The sequence below is a fragment of the Pangasianodon hypophthalmus genome, chromosome 25 (assembly GCF_027358585.1).
Source record: "Pangasianodon hypophthalmus isolate fPanHyp1 chromosome 25, fPanHyp1.pri, whole genome shotgun sequence".
Taxonomy (NCBI): domain Eukaryota; kingdom Metazoa; phylum Chordata; class Actinopteri; order Siluriformes; family Pangasiidae; genus Pangasianodon; species Pangasianodon hypophthalmus.
Genome location: NC_069734.1, coordinates 12,091,147 through 12,104,447, shown reverse-complemented (window position 1 = coordinate 12,104,447; position 13,301 = coordinate 12,091,147). Strand labels below are relative to the sequence as shown.

General features: G+C 39.6%; 1 protein-coding gene across 2 annotated transcripts in view; it reads right to left on the bottom strand.

The window, feature by feature from the left end:
- Nucleotides 1-11,523, bottom strand: part of piezo1 (piezo-type mechanosensitive ion channel component 1) — a 113,721-nt gene extending 102,198 nt beyond the window's left edge. For both annotated transcript variants that reach the window (XM_026946741.3, XM_026946742.3), the window contains exon 1: nt 10,852-11,523. In XM_026946741.3, the coding sequence (XP_026802542.3) occupies nt 10,852-10,915 (64 nt within the window). In that variant the 5' untranslated portion in view covers nt 10,916-11,523. The remainder of the gene's footprint in view (nt 1-10,851) is intronic.
- Nucleotides 11,524-13,301: the final 1,778 nt, after the last annotated feature.

Genomic DNA, 13,301 nt, shown 5'->3' with positions numbered 1-13,301 from the left:
ACATTGCTTGTAGGCCTGTGTGTGTATTAATAGCAGGATTTGTATTTTGATGTACACCAGTATCAATTTACACATTGCTTAAGCAGTAGCCGACAGCGTAGTGTATCCACGGCCTTGTAGTTTGTGATATGGTCTTAGTCACCGAATATGAGCATGTCTAAGTTTAAATTTAACTTTAAGCGCGACATGCTTTGTGAATTATTCTTATAAAAAAATGAGGTGTCTTAACACAGCTAGTTTGTCCTAAATCAGCCATTTAGTAGCTACTTTTATCCCTGAGATTCTTTGTGAATACAGCTCAAGGTGTTCCTAGTGAAGAGTGATATGGAAGACTGCAAAACTGGCAGCACAATTCGAGGTTAAGTGAGGTAAACTAAAACACAGCCGCCATGCCAGGACTTGAGTGTGCAGGTACAGCGAGCAGCGTTTCTTCCTCAGCCGTGCTGGGCTGGTCACCCTGCACTTTCAGCTTCTAGCTGGAATTTGCTCTTGCATACACTTTGATACAATTTGTGCAAGATTAGACCTGCCCTGCTATTTTGCTGATGGTTGATGACACAGGATAAGTGTCTTGTGAGTCAGTCTTTGGGCCTGTAGGACGTCTCCTTTGCTATGTTTAAGGAAAAAACAGAACACTGTGGCATGACGTGATGAAGCTAACATGACTGTCCTGCTGGGAAGCCACTTTAAAAAGCTGTCAGACCTACAAGATAGCATGACAGTGATTAATAGTGCCAATTAAAAGCTTTCAGCTCTTCTAAACATGAAGGATTTCTACAATACGAAGACCATTTAAGGACATTTAAGCATGAACACTGTGTATGCAACTCCAAAATAAGATCAGTCTTGCAAAAATGGATCTATTCCGAATTACAAACACTAGTCTAGTGTAGCTTCTCCATGCCGTGGTATTAAATTATCATCATGATAATCACCTACCTTTTAATAAAGAAATCAAATGAAATGCACTCAAAACAAGGCACTAAAATGCTGTCTGAATTTCCAATGGATGGTGTATCACAGGTTTGGAAAAAGACAAATCTGCAAAATAACCACAAATATAGATACAAGAATAAAATCCACTAAAGATATACAAACCAGATGCTAACAATCCTAGCAGGCATAGAGAAAAAAAATAGTTTCATTACAAAAACCCTAGCTTATGTAGATAAACAGGACGGCTCCAAGCTAACAGCACAAATGATAAACCCACGAAGCTACATTTGGTGAGTAAAGTGATATTTAACGGCAGTTTTCAGAAATTGTCTAATGTAAAAGCAACCAGCTGAGTGTATTAGCTTACGTTATACAATGTGACCATAAGTACATGTCCACTTTGCAGTCCGGTCCGTGTCCACATTGTACTATACACAGTAACGAACTGTCTACAGTTGTAGTGAAAGATCTTTACAGAATAAAAGTGCAGAATGAAGATCTGCCTTCAGCCTTTTGCTACTGACGTGAAAGGAAACATGAATCAAACAACTTTTTTGCCTCAGAAAGGGATTCAAGATATTAAAAAAAAAAAAGAAAATGACAGTCTACATAGTGAAAGAAAATATTAAATACCGACACACAGCACTCTTTTCCTGCACTTTATTAATAAAGAAAGGCTTTTTTTTTTTTTTTTAAATGAAACTCATTCCAAATTTTTGGACCCATTTCAAGTTCTTGCACTCATTACAGAGAATTTTTTTTTGGTAGCATGTAGACAAACAGGCCCCATAACACTGTTCTGTGCAACTCGTTGGTATGTTGGTTTTGACAGATGTGATTTTAGAGAGACTGAAGGGGTACCATGTTCTCGCTCCAGATGTGCGGCAAGCAATAAAAAATTTTAAAAAAGCAAGGCAAAAGTTCAGCGTGATGGCAACTTAATAATAGGCAGCTCCTCCGGATTGAAGAATGTATCAATGAAGAATGAAACAGTAACGCAGTATTTGAATATTTGATACAGCTGAGAGCAAAAGTTTGCATACCCTTAGGACAGAGTACAAAGCAGCAGACAAAGAAATGAAATTCATGGCAACCAGATATATTGTGTGTTAGAATTTTCAGATGTTCCATTATCACAAGTAACAAAAATGATCAAACGTTAACATATTAAGATTACAAAAAATGATATCAGTTAAAAAGGTGGAATTCCCTGATATGAAAATTCTCTGCCAACATGTCTGTCTGTTCTTTGTCTTTATATCTGCCTCCACCCTTTTTCACATCCTCTGAAAAGCTTTTGGTTCATCTACATTTGGATCTCCTCCAAATATTATTCACGACATATCTGTTACTTTGTCAGTACTTCATGTCATCTCTGTTATAACTATTCCAATCAGGTAATGCAGACAAATACATTCATGTCAAAACCGCTTTTCAGACTATTTCTTCCTTGAGTTTTGGGATGTTAACTTATTGTGGGATACACCCACATTTCACTTTTAATCGGTGAACTCGTTTTTTGTAGAAAAACAAATGTAAAACAGTGCTTCCGTTTCCCTATTCGAGACCTATGCAGGGGGGTGCAAACTTTTGCTTTCTGTTCTTGTGCTCTTGTACATTCGTTGTTACATGTTAACTTGGTAAAAAATATCCTTCCCAGGAGCACAAGTCCGTTCTTGTTATTGGGAAACAGCAGTTATGCTGGTAAAGGCCTGGTTTTACTTCTGCACCCGTGTATGTGTAAACACATGAGGGCGTCTTGCGCAAGCGGGTACGTGGGTGTATGCCTTCATATTTGCCTTTAACAAGAACGTTTCCACTAGAGGATAGAAAAGGGAACACTAAATAAACATCTTGTGTGAAGGAGTAGTGGCAGTGATAATGCTGAGGATCGCTGCTCGTTACTTCAGGGCTCTAAATCTGATACGTGATACTGAGTTATTGGGTACTAAAGTTAAGCAGATAGAGGACACTGTGGGATTTTTCATATTTTGATTAGTCAAAGACGAGCGTGGATGTGGATGTATATAAAGAACAGAGAACTTTTCTAAGCACTCTGAACTTCAGAGCTGCCAGTTACAATTCAGGGTCGTGTTGGATCCCGAGCCTATCCCGGAAACACTGGGTGTGAGGCAGGAATACACACCCAGGATTGGACGCACACAGATTTACACTCTCAGTCACACCTGGGGCAATTTAGAGATGCCAGTCCACCTATTGGTATGTTTGTGGGAGGAGAGAGGAAACCAGAGAACCTAGAGAAACCGACACGGACATGGGGAGAATGCAGACAGTAACCCAAGCTCAGGATCACACCACTCTATCTGACACCACCATGCTGCTAATATGCTGCTGATGCATACTAATTATTACTATATAATATTATAAATGCCATATTTGGTCAAATAATGCAATTTGGTATTCCTGCAGCCCTGCAGTTCCAGATTCCCTGATGCCCCGCCTAATGTGAACCATCTCTGAAATGCAGTTTATTCTTCACTAACAAACCATCACCAAAAGGTAAACACTTTAACTAACTATCCAGAGCTAAAATACTATTTTCAGTTTGACACCACTCTCAGACCTCCTGTCCGTCTATTATCTCGCTACACATCACACTTTCCGGATGATTTGTGCTCATAATAAGCCTGCACTGAAGCGACAGCAAAATCTACATTATTGCTGAGCGGGACTGCAAGAGACGTAAAAGACGTCCGGTCTTGAATTCGTTAAGGAGTAAAAATCCTGCTTTAGGCTCCCTAAAAGCCCATGTGTCATTTTAACAAGCCCCTTCTCTGCATTGAGATACAGATCCGCACAGGCAAGAATATAAACCAGGATTAAATGCCTGCGCTATTTATGCATTCCCATCACAAGCTCGCAAAAATGTCGCTTTCAGGTTGATTTCCAGTTACAGAAATTCAGTGACATGGGCTTGTTAAACTCCTACCAAAAAAATGTAAGCCTTCAAGCTCATAATCTCTGGCAACGACATGTTCTTACTCGTGGATCCCTAAATCTCCTCACATGTCTGAACGGTTCAGAGCGGAACTATTCCTCATTTACCTGAACACGTTAGCAGAGATAGGAACACTTTCAAGGAAGCAAGAAAAAAACAATCCAGGCACTGGGTGGATTCTGGGATGTGCCGTGTGTTTGGAGCAGTTCTCTAATTCACAGGTTTCATTAGGCTGAGGCGGACTGTCAGGATTTTGACAGGATGCAGATGTTTCGGCGACATGTCACAGCTGGAGAGACCACGATCAGATTCATCAGTGCGAGACCAACACAGTAGCGCCAGCTTTCCTACACATCTGTTCACCATTGAAACACTGAACTGAACATCTGTTCATCTATAGAGTTTATTTTCAAAAACTGAGGGTTTTTACATATTTTACATTTAGCTCAATGTAGGGATTTCACAGTGTCACAACAAACAAATAATCCACATTATAGATATGTCCTAATAATCAGTCACACTGTATATCTCAATATTTAATACTTATATCTCAATATTTAATACACACATACACAACACGGTTATTATGGACAAAATATTGCTACACATGCTACATTCCATTCAGGAGGATGATGCAATTTAGTTTAGCATTGTGTTTACCAGAGCAAGGGACAATCTCATAACTGTGTTTTAATAGACAATGATTCCAGAGAAGTTAGTGAACACAGCTCCCACTTTGACTGAAAGATTATGTTTAGCTATTTTTATTACACCACAGCGCTGCTGAATTCTCCATTCTGATTGGTCCGAAGATGTTGATTAATTTTCTATAATAGCTGCTCAGACAATGTTCTGGCTACAAGGTTTATACTAACGTGCTTGTTCTAATACATTATCACTTCTATAGTAACACCTTACACAGATACTCTTATGGCAGATGATCCACATAAATTAATAAAAATAAAAAAAAAAAGTTTTCTGTGGTGAAATGACACTGGAGTCTCCAATGTCAGCACTTTGTAACAGTCAGAGATCAAACTCTAACTAAATTCTCCAACACAGAAAAGTTTTCATGATGAATGAAAGAGAAACGGCTGGTGATGGAATGACTGTTTATAACTGCGATAACAGAAGTGATATTAGGGATTAACTTGTGACATGGACGCTCCACAAGATCAAAATGTAGGCTACAAATGGATAAAATGGAAGGCATGTCGTTCTTTAATTACAAAAAAATGTAATCGTCGTCAAATTTCTGCAGTGTATGAGAAATAAGACTTTGGAACGTGCTGTTTGGAACAGCATCAGCACACCATGTTGTGATTATTCCTTACTTATCATACCGTCATAATTTTGTAAACTCTGATAGAAGGTAAGCCGATATCTTGACAACAAGTTAGTTAACAGTTCTTGCATTCCAAGCGGGTTCTGTTCTTAAACCTTTTCTGAAACCCTCAGTGGTAGGCTTCTACACAGCTCTATAACAGATGAACTAAAGAATTCTGCTAGATGGAGCAGACAAGAGCACAGAAGCTAATGCTTGAGCTGGGGTTGGTTTATAAGCATGTCTCTTCTGAGTAACAATTTATCAGATACAGACAGAGTAAAAAAAAAAAAAAAAAAAGTTTCCAAACAAACATTCTGAAGAATTTTCATCAACTGTGCAAGCAAAGCAAACCACTATCTAACAGATGACTTTATGCAGATTTCTACATTTATCACTGAAGTACACAGCAGTTCCCAGAAGAAAGGGAGTTTAAGCGCTGCGGCGTGGATTCCTTGCTTTAATAATCCTCCAGGCCTTTCTCCTGAACTACACCTTTTTAGGTGGTGTCATACATGCAGCCCTAAAAATACTTGGGATGCCTCAAGCCCGGTGTGTTGTGTGTATATATTGAGGGGGAGAGAGAGAGCGAGAGAGAGCGAGAGAGAGAGCGAGAGAGAAAGTGAGAGACTAGCCAAGGTTCCTCCTGGAGTGTTTCACTCCCTCAGTGATGCACACTTTCCAGCCTCACACTAAACTCAGACGCTGTGTTTCCAAAAAAGAGCCAGGTCACTTCCTTAACTGCACACTGCACGGCCCGACACAGCTGGAACAACAAACAAACTGGGTGAGTGTAAGCAGCATGTCGTCTCCTTTTCTGTGAAAGAGAACTTGTCAACTGTGAAATATGTCAAGCAGGAGATAACATCACCATGATGTGGTAACAACACCATTACACCCATACACCAGGAAAAAAAACACAACCCCATTCTCTTTTGTCTCTACTGACAAAAAATATTATTCACACAAAACAAAGACCAATTACACACCTACTAGACACGCGATGCACGGTGATATTCAACACACAATACAGTTATCACGGACACTACAATTCCATCACTCACCCTCGTCAGGCTGCCTAGGTAGGCACCATTTTGGGCAGCGCTTGTGCTCCTGTCCCAGCATAAGGACACAGGACACATCCGGCAGGTGTCCTTCTCAGAGTCCTGTGATACCGCTCAGGGGACTAGAGTTTTGTGAGAAGTTTAAAATACGACTATGAAGCAAGTGGAAGTCATTTTTTAAAATCAATCACTGCAATCACTGCTATACTAATCTGCACATTAGCAGCCACACTAGTACTTTAGAAACGTCATAGATTGAATCTGAAGCTTCACAAATGGACAAAGGACACACTCTGGGACAAAGTAAAGGTGCTGGTTTCTACCTGTTATCTGCCAATTTACAAAAACAAAAGAATTTTTTTTTAAATATCAGCTTTTGGTTTGTATCTGTGATATAGTCTCATTCCTCTGCTCAAAGGTAAATTGCATTTAAGTTGGTCATATGAGCTAAAAAAATACCATAGTTACCTGGAATGCTACACATTAACTAAGTTCCTTGTTTTTGCTGAAGCATTCAAATTTATTCTGTCATGTTAGCATAAAACCTGGGTTTTGTTCGGCTAAGCCTAACATAGTTTAATACTGCTGTTACTTCATGCAAGGATGAAGAAACTTTATCAGAAAGCTGAAGCAATGCAGACCAGCTCAAGCTCTGAACACTTCTCACCATCTTTCAGCCTTGACAGTGTCATAGTTGATATGTTTTTATTACTTACTTGTAAAAGTAATCGTGTAGAAGACATTCGGGAGGTTTAAATTTTTGTGACATGAATGATATTTGTCACTCAGTTCAAGCTTGCTGTCAGTCACAACTGTGACTGATTTGCTCTGATTTCTAACAAAAGCGCACATAAAGCACACTTTGGTCCCCTGTGCTGCAAATGTGAGAACCGCACCACAGAGAGGCATTCTCTACAGGCTGAGCTTACACCAGTGTGCGTGCTTATGAACCTAGGGCTCTTCTGCATGTCTTGAGGCTTCTTCAGTTTCCTGTAAGTCACACGATGCCCATGTGACAACAGAAGCCACACGTTCCACCAACTTCCTGTCAGCAGCCCAAGCCGTGGGTTGAGTTATACCTGCACAATTAAAGCTGCGGGTTCAGAACGAGACGTGACCGGAGCAATTTCACGGTGAACGAAAAGACAGCGGTTTGGATGAAGGAGCAGACTTCGGAGCAGAAACAGGGAGAGAAAGCAAAGAACCCCAGACGCTGTGGCTCCATGTGCTTTGTGTTAATAGCCTCACTGACTTCTTCAGGGTCACACTGGTGATAATGTAAACAGCTCACAGCAGTGTGTCTGCTCAGTGTGATAACAAGAGTGTAGAACTGATACTCTTACACCAAAACCAGGGCTTAAGAGACGAGCAACAGGGGTACAGTACTGCACTGCGTTAGAGGAGCGATGGTGAATGGCGTGCTTTGCTCCACTCTAACATTAGCCTGAGAGGAAGCCTGGCACTCAGCTTAAAAAAAAAAAAAAAAAAGCCTGATGAATCTGGACAGCCGCTGAATAACTGTGGAAAACAAGAAGAGGAACCAACTAACCCTGACCACATTATTCTCTAATTAGCATAGTAAGAAAATTAAGAGGGCATGTTTTCTAAAAAAGAATAAAACCTCAGTATTCTGCTTGCTATTGCACCCTGCTTTAATGTATGCCTTTTACCCAGAGACAAAAATGTTGGTTAAAAAGAGAAAATTGGACTAGAATGTGGAAAATGTGACTGTTACACTAAACTGTACGAGCTCCCGGGCTGAACTCTGTAAAGCCTTTACAGAAATGGTTTTCTCTTCTACAGGAATCCAAAAAGTAAAATGCTTGCATGTGCCAGATGTCCAGCAGCGGTGGCTGAGATCGAACAGGATGATCACGGCACGCGAGAAACGGTTTATTAGCGCTTATTTCTTAGAGTGCGAACATGCACACAATATCTCCAATAGCAATCAACCAATCAGTTAATCACTAGAAATAGCTGATGTGCAGCAATATTAAAATCAAACAGCAAAAGACACGACAGAGCAAAGTGTAGTATAAAATAAAGTTAAATGCATTCTAGCCAGTAGAATAAATGCATTCATATTTGCGCTCAGGGGCGACTTTAAGTGCTCAAAGTTTACTTAGAATTATTCGTATAATTAGTATTAATTCGTATGAATAGTATAACAGTTTAACTCAAATATTAGGTGCATTAGGCAAATCATATTTATTATTTATTGGAACCATTAGAGCTTTTTCATTTTAAATCATCCCTTACATGTGAAATGTAAGCTTAAAACATTTTGTATCATATAATCCACACTTTTCCCAGTTGCAGTTAGACTCAAGCTGACATTATTATTATTGTTTTTTAAGTTTTTAAGCTTTAGTACATTAGTGTCAATGGCGTTACTTTAAACCCATTTAATTCCAGCGTCCAGACAATTTTGGCATATGATAATTTGTGAACTAAATCAAAACTCTAACAATAGCAGCTGAAAATAATCTCCACATTCATCACGTCTGGAAGTGCTGTCGTAACCGGACCTTGCTTTATGATCCATGGCTCTAGGACATAGTGAAGCTGATCCTGGCTCATCGCTGTGACTTCACTGACTTTCACTAAGCTGTGGATGTCATCTAACCTGTTATACAGATTAAGGCTGATGAAATGAGTAACTATACAGAAGTTGAAGATCCTAAAGATAATAAAGCTCATGTTAAAAAAAATGGTAGTGATACTGATATGCACATTAAACCTTCCTGGAAAAAAAAATGCATTTTAGAGCTTTTAATTACAGTAGGTAAAGAAATAGAAGAAGACTTTCACCATGTTGTTTGTTCTAACCACATTTAGTCACACCAAGATACACACTCCACCACAGCTTACAAGACTCACAGTAACACAGTTACCTGCCACCAGGTGTAAATTAGATTCGATTAGATTCAACTTTATTGTCATTGTGCGGAGTACGAGTACAGAGCCAGTTTTTCACATATCCCAGCTTGTTAGGAAGCTGGGGTCGGAGCGCAGGGTCAGCCAGATGTGGTTAAGGGCCTTGCTCAAGGGCCCAACGGCAGCAGCTTGACAACGCTGGGGCTTGAACCCCCGACTGGCAATGTCATTAAAAAACAAACAATACACCATGCAGCCTTATGAAAAAGCTTCATTTGCATAATTAATGGCTATAACGGACTGCTTATGAAGTCATGCCTCCCAGCTAGAAGGCGTTTAATGATCAAACTGCAACATGATTTGATCGAACTGGTTCTTCCGCTCTGTTCAACTTCACTGTAGCCTAAAGCATTCACGATGCGACTGATTGAAACTTGTTCGACTTAAAACAAAATAGCTTTAAACATTCTTTTTTTAACACCCATGATTTAATCTGCACTCCTATCAGTTCTCACGTTCAGAAACTGTTAACAAGGCGATGCAGAGAGGAAGCACTGGATCATTAATCAAGCTCATTAAGGGGTAGAGCTGCATGATGTATCACCTGTTAACCATTAGCACAACAATGGTATGCATGTATATGCGCTTATAAAAATAAATATTTCTATTCACTTATTTATATGTAATTTATATTCCTGATCAATCACTGATAATCGAGTTGTGAGTCTCACAATCAATAACCATGAACATGAAGAGTGAATTAAAAAAAAAAAAAGCCATTTTAATATGCACAAAATGTTTCAGGTATAAATGGTACACATAATATAAATGCACTCACATGGACATCAACAAACAATTCTGTAAGTATATTCCATATCTACTGTATATAAAATGAGTAGAAACTGCATGTTTCAGGCTACAAGAACTTTTTTAAAGGTGTGACTTTGTTACCTTTACGTTGAGGGTCTGGACGATATCATGTAGCTTTAGAACTCATTTCAGAGGGATTATTGCACTACAAGAGCCACGTTTATGATACTTTATTTACACTGAAGCTTGGGCAGGGTTCTTCACCTTTCTAGAGCTTTCCCAGTTTGTGTGTTTTTTTTTTCCCAGCTTTCTACATTCAGTTGCTTGTTTTTCCCTACAGAGAGTCTTCTAGGGAAGTGGAGGGAAAAAACAGTGTTTGTACTGAAAATGGGAGGGAACGTCAAAAGACAACTAAGCTTAGAGTGTGTATTAGTTTGATATCCATACTTTTTTCTAAATTTCCTCATTGCTCTGGAAATGAGTACCTTCAAATTCTACACTTTTAGACTTTTCAAACTTGTCCAAGAATGCTGTTGGGAAATAAAAATCATTGCATGTGACACATGTTTTCAATTCAGAACCACAAACAAATCCGTATTCCCAGCTTCCAGCATCATGCTTACCTGTTCAGGTGTGTTTAAAGCTTTACCTGAGTAATACTGTAGATGTTCTGCACACTCCGCATTAGGCTGACAGTGTCAGTGAGGCTTATAAATAAAGTTTGCCCGTTTGTGATTCTGGATAAATTTCAGTCTGGTGATTTCTCGCTGCTCTACACCTAAACCCGGTCCTGAGTACATCATCCTCAACCTGCTGCTATTAACTATTAATCATGCAAATGAAGCTGATGTAGGAGATGAGTTTAAAGCATGTCACATTACCTGCCAGCAGTGCAGTGGGCAGCAGAAAGCAGTAGAGTAGGCCACAGATCGCCTGCAGCTCCATCAGAGCCTACAGGGGTGTACACTCCTCCAACCAGGACACAGACAAGAACCCAGATCAGTACTCATACTGTCTCACAGTCACCATGCCATATCCCATATTCCAGATCCCAGATCCCATATTCCTCCTGCTCTCCAGCCTACATCCTCATTTTCCTCTTCAACTGATTTAACCCCACCACCTGTCAGACGTCCATAAAGCGTGGAATGAGTAGAAAGTCTCCAAAAACGTCCAGAAAATAATCCCAAATGAGAGTTTGGTGAGTGAAAAGCAGGCTCAAGTGTCAGGTCACTTTCCTCTCCTCTCCTCCCCTCTCCTCTCCTCTCCTTTGCTCTGCTCTGCTTCAGGTCTCTGAGGGAGAAATGAGTAATTCCCCAGCGCGACACTCGCTCAAACTTTCTTCAGCTTTCTTTCCTTCTCAAACAACTAAACGCTTGACTGGAACTGAAATTTAAGTTAGTTTTTTCACAAAAACAAAGCTTTCCAGCGGTAAAAAACCTCCACAGGAAAGTTGTAAGAAGGTGTACAGTGCCCTTTATCTCAGTAGCTTACTCTTAAGTTAGCCCCGCTGCAGCTTAAGTCAACTCCGAGCTCAAAAACGTGGAGTCTCGCGACCGAATCATTTCTGTTCGAACGACTCTTTTAATTGAATCAGTTTTAGGAGTCGACTCGCGACTCTTTATCACGTTTTAACGCTAATGATTTACTTTCTGCTATGGTGCCTGTCGTAATTGACTTTTAGACAGTATTATGGCACTCTCTAGAAAAGTCACTAAACATCAAGACTGGAAATAATGAGCCCCTTGTATCACTGAAGATACAGTCACTATATTTACAGTGAATGTTATTGGTAAGGTAATGCTTGAACAATAAAAATCGTTTTAGTGTATAGAAGAATGGATCAGAAAGTGTCAATTGGTTGGAACTGTAGCCTATAATATAATTTTGGGTATTTTTCTAAATGATAAGGCAAAAGAGTCAAAGCTCACTTCGCTGAACTCACTCAAACTGATTCATTAGAACGAATCGAATCAGTGAGTCATAAGCTTCGTCACCATGGCTACGTTCCAACACCATATACTACAGCAGTAAATAGTGTGTCCTGTAACTCAGTGTTATTCCTCTACATGCTGTTTAACGCAGTCGTGGTGGACTGAAGAGGTAAAAGAAGACATTTCTCACATTTTCTTTTGGGCCCAGTTGTTAAATAAATAAATAAATAAATAAATAAATAAATAAATAAATAAATAAATAGGGGAAGTTAAAAGCCTTGATATATTTTAATTTGAGTTTTAAGTAAACTTTAAATTAATTTCTCAGTGGTTTTGCAGTATAAAACATATCCTTTCATATCATTAACCTTTCCATAATTTCCGTAATGATTCCTAATGCAACATGATAGCTAAAAGGTGTGTGACTTCACATGTAAACAAGCTTTATGTTTGCTCAGTTCATTTACAAACTGCGTCTATCCGTCTAGTTCCGGATGAAACGCAGATGCTGTTTAATGATTCCGCGGTTTAAAGTGTTCTTAAACTCCTGCAACACTTTCCTCCAAAACTTTACAATCTTAGTCTGTTTTAGTAAACGCGTGTCATATTATTTATCGTGGTGCAGTGGCGCCCCCTGGTGGTGAAACATGTGCCATGTATGTTGAACGTAATATACACTCACCGTCCACTTTATTAGGAACACCTGTACACCTGCACATTCATGCAGTTATCTAATCAGCCAATCACGTGGCAGAAGCACAATACAGATACAGGTTCAGTTAATGTTCACATCAAACATCTGAATGAAGAAAATGTGTAAACTCTGACACTGATTGTGGCATGGATGTTGGTACCAGATGGGCTGGTTTGAGTATTTCAGAAACTGCTGATCTCTGGGGATTTTCACACACAACAGTCTTTAGAGTTTACACAGAATGGTGTGAAAAACAAAAAACATCCTGCGTGCAGAGGGTCTGCAGGCTGAAACACCTTGTTGATTACAGAGGTCAGAGGAGAAAGACCAGACTAGTCTGAGCTTCCAGGAAGTCTATAGTAACTCAAATACTCACTCTTTACAAACATGGTGAGCAGAAAAGCATCCTAGCATGCACAAAATATCAAAACTTGAGGTGGATGGGCTACAACAGCAGAAGATCACATCAGGTTCCACTCCTGTCAGCCAAGAACAGGAATCTCAGGCTATCATGGATACAGGCTCACAGAAACTGGACAGTTGAAGACTAGGAAAAAAAAATCATTGTCTTTTTCCACTCTTCAACTGTCTTGATGTGGTCCTTGGCTGTTGTAGCCCATCCACCTCAAGGTTTGATGTGCTGTGTGTTCTGAGATGCTTTTCTGCTCACCACAGTTGTAAAGAGTGAGTATTTGAGTTACTA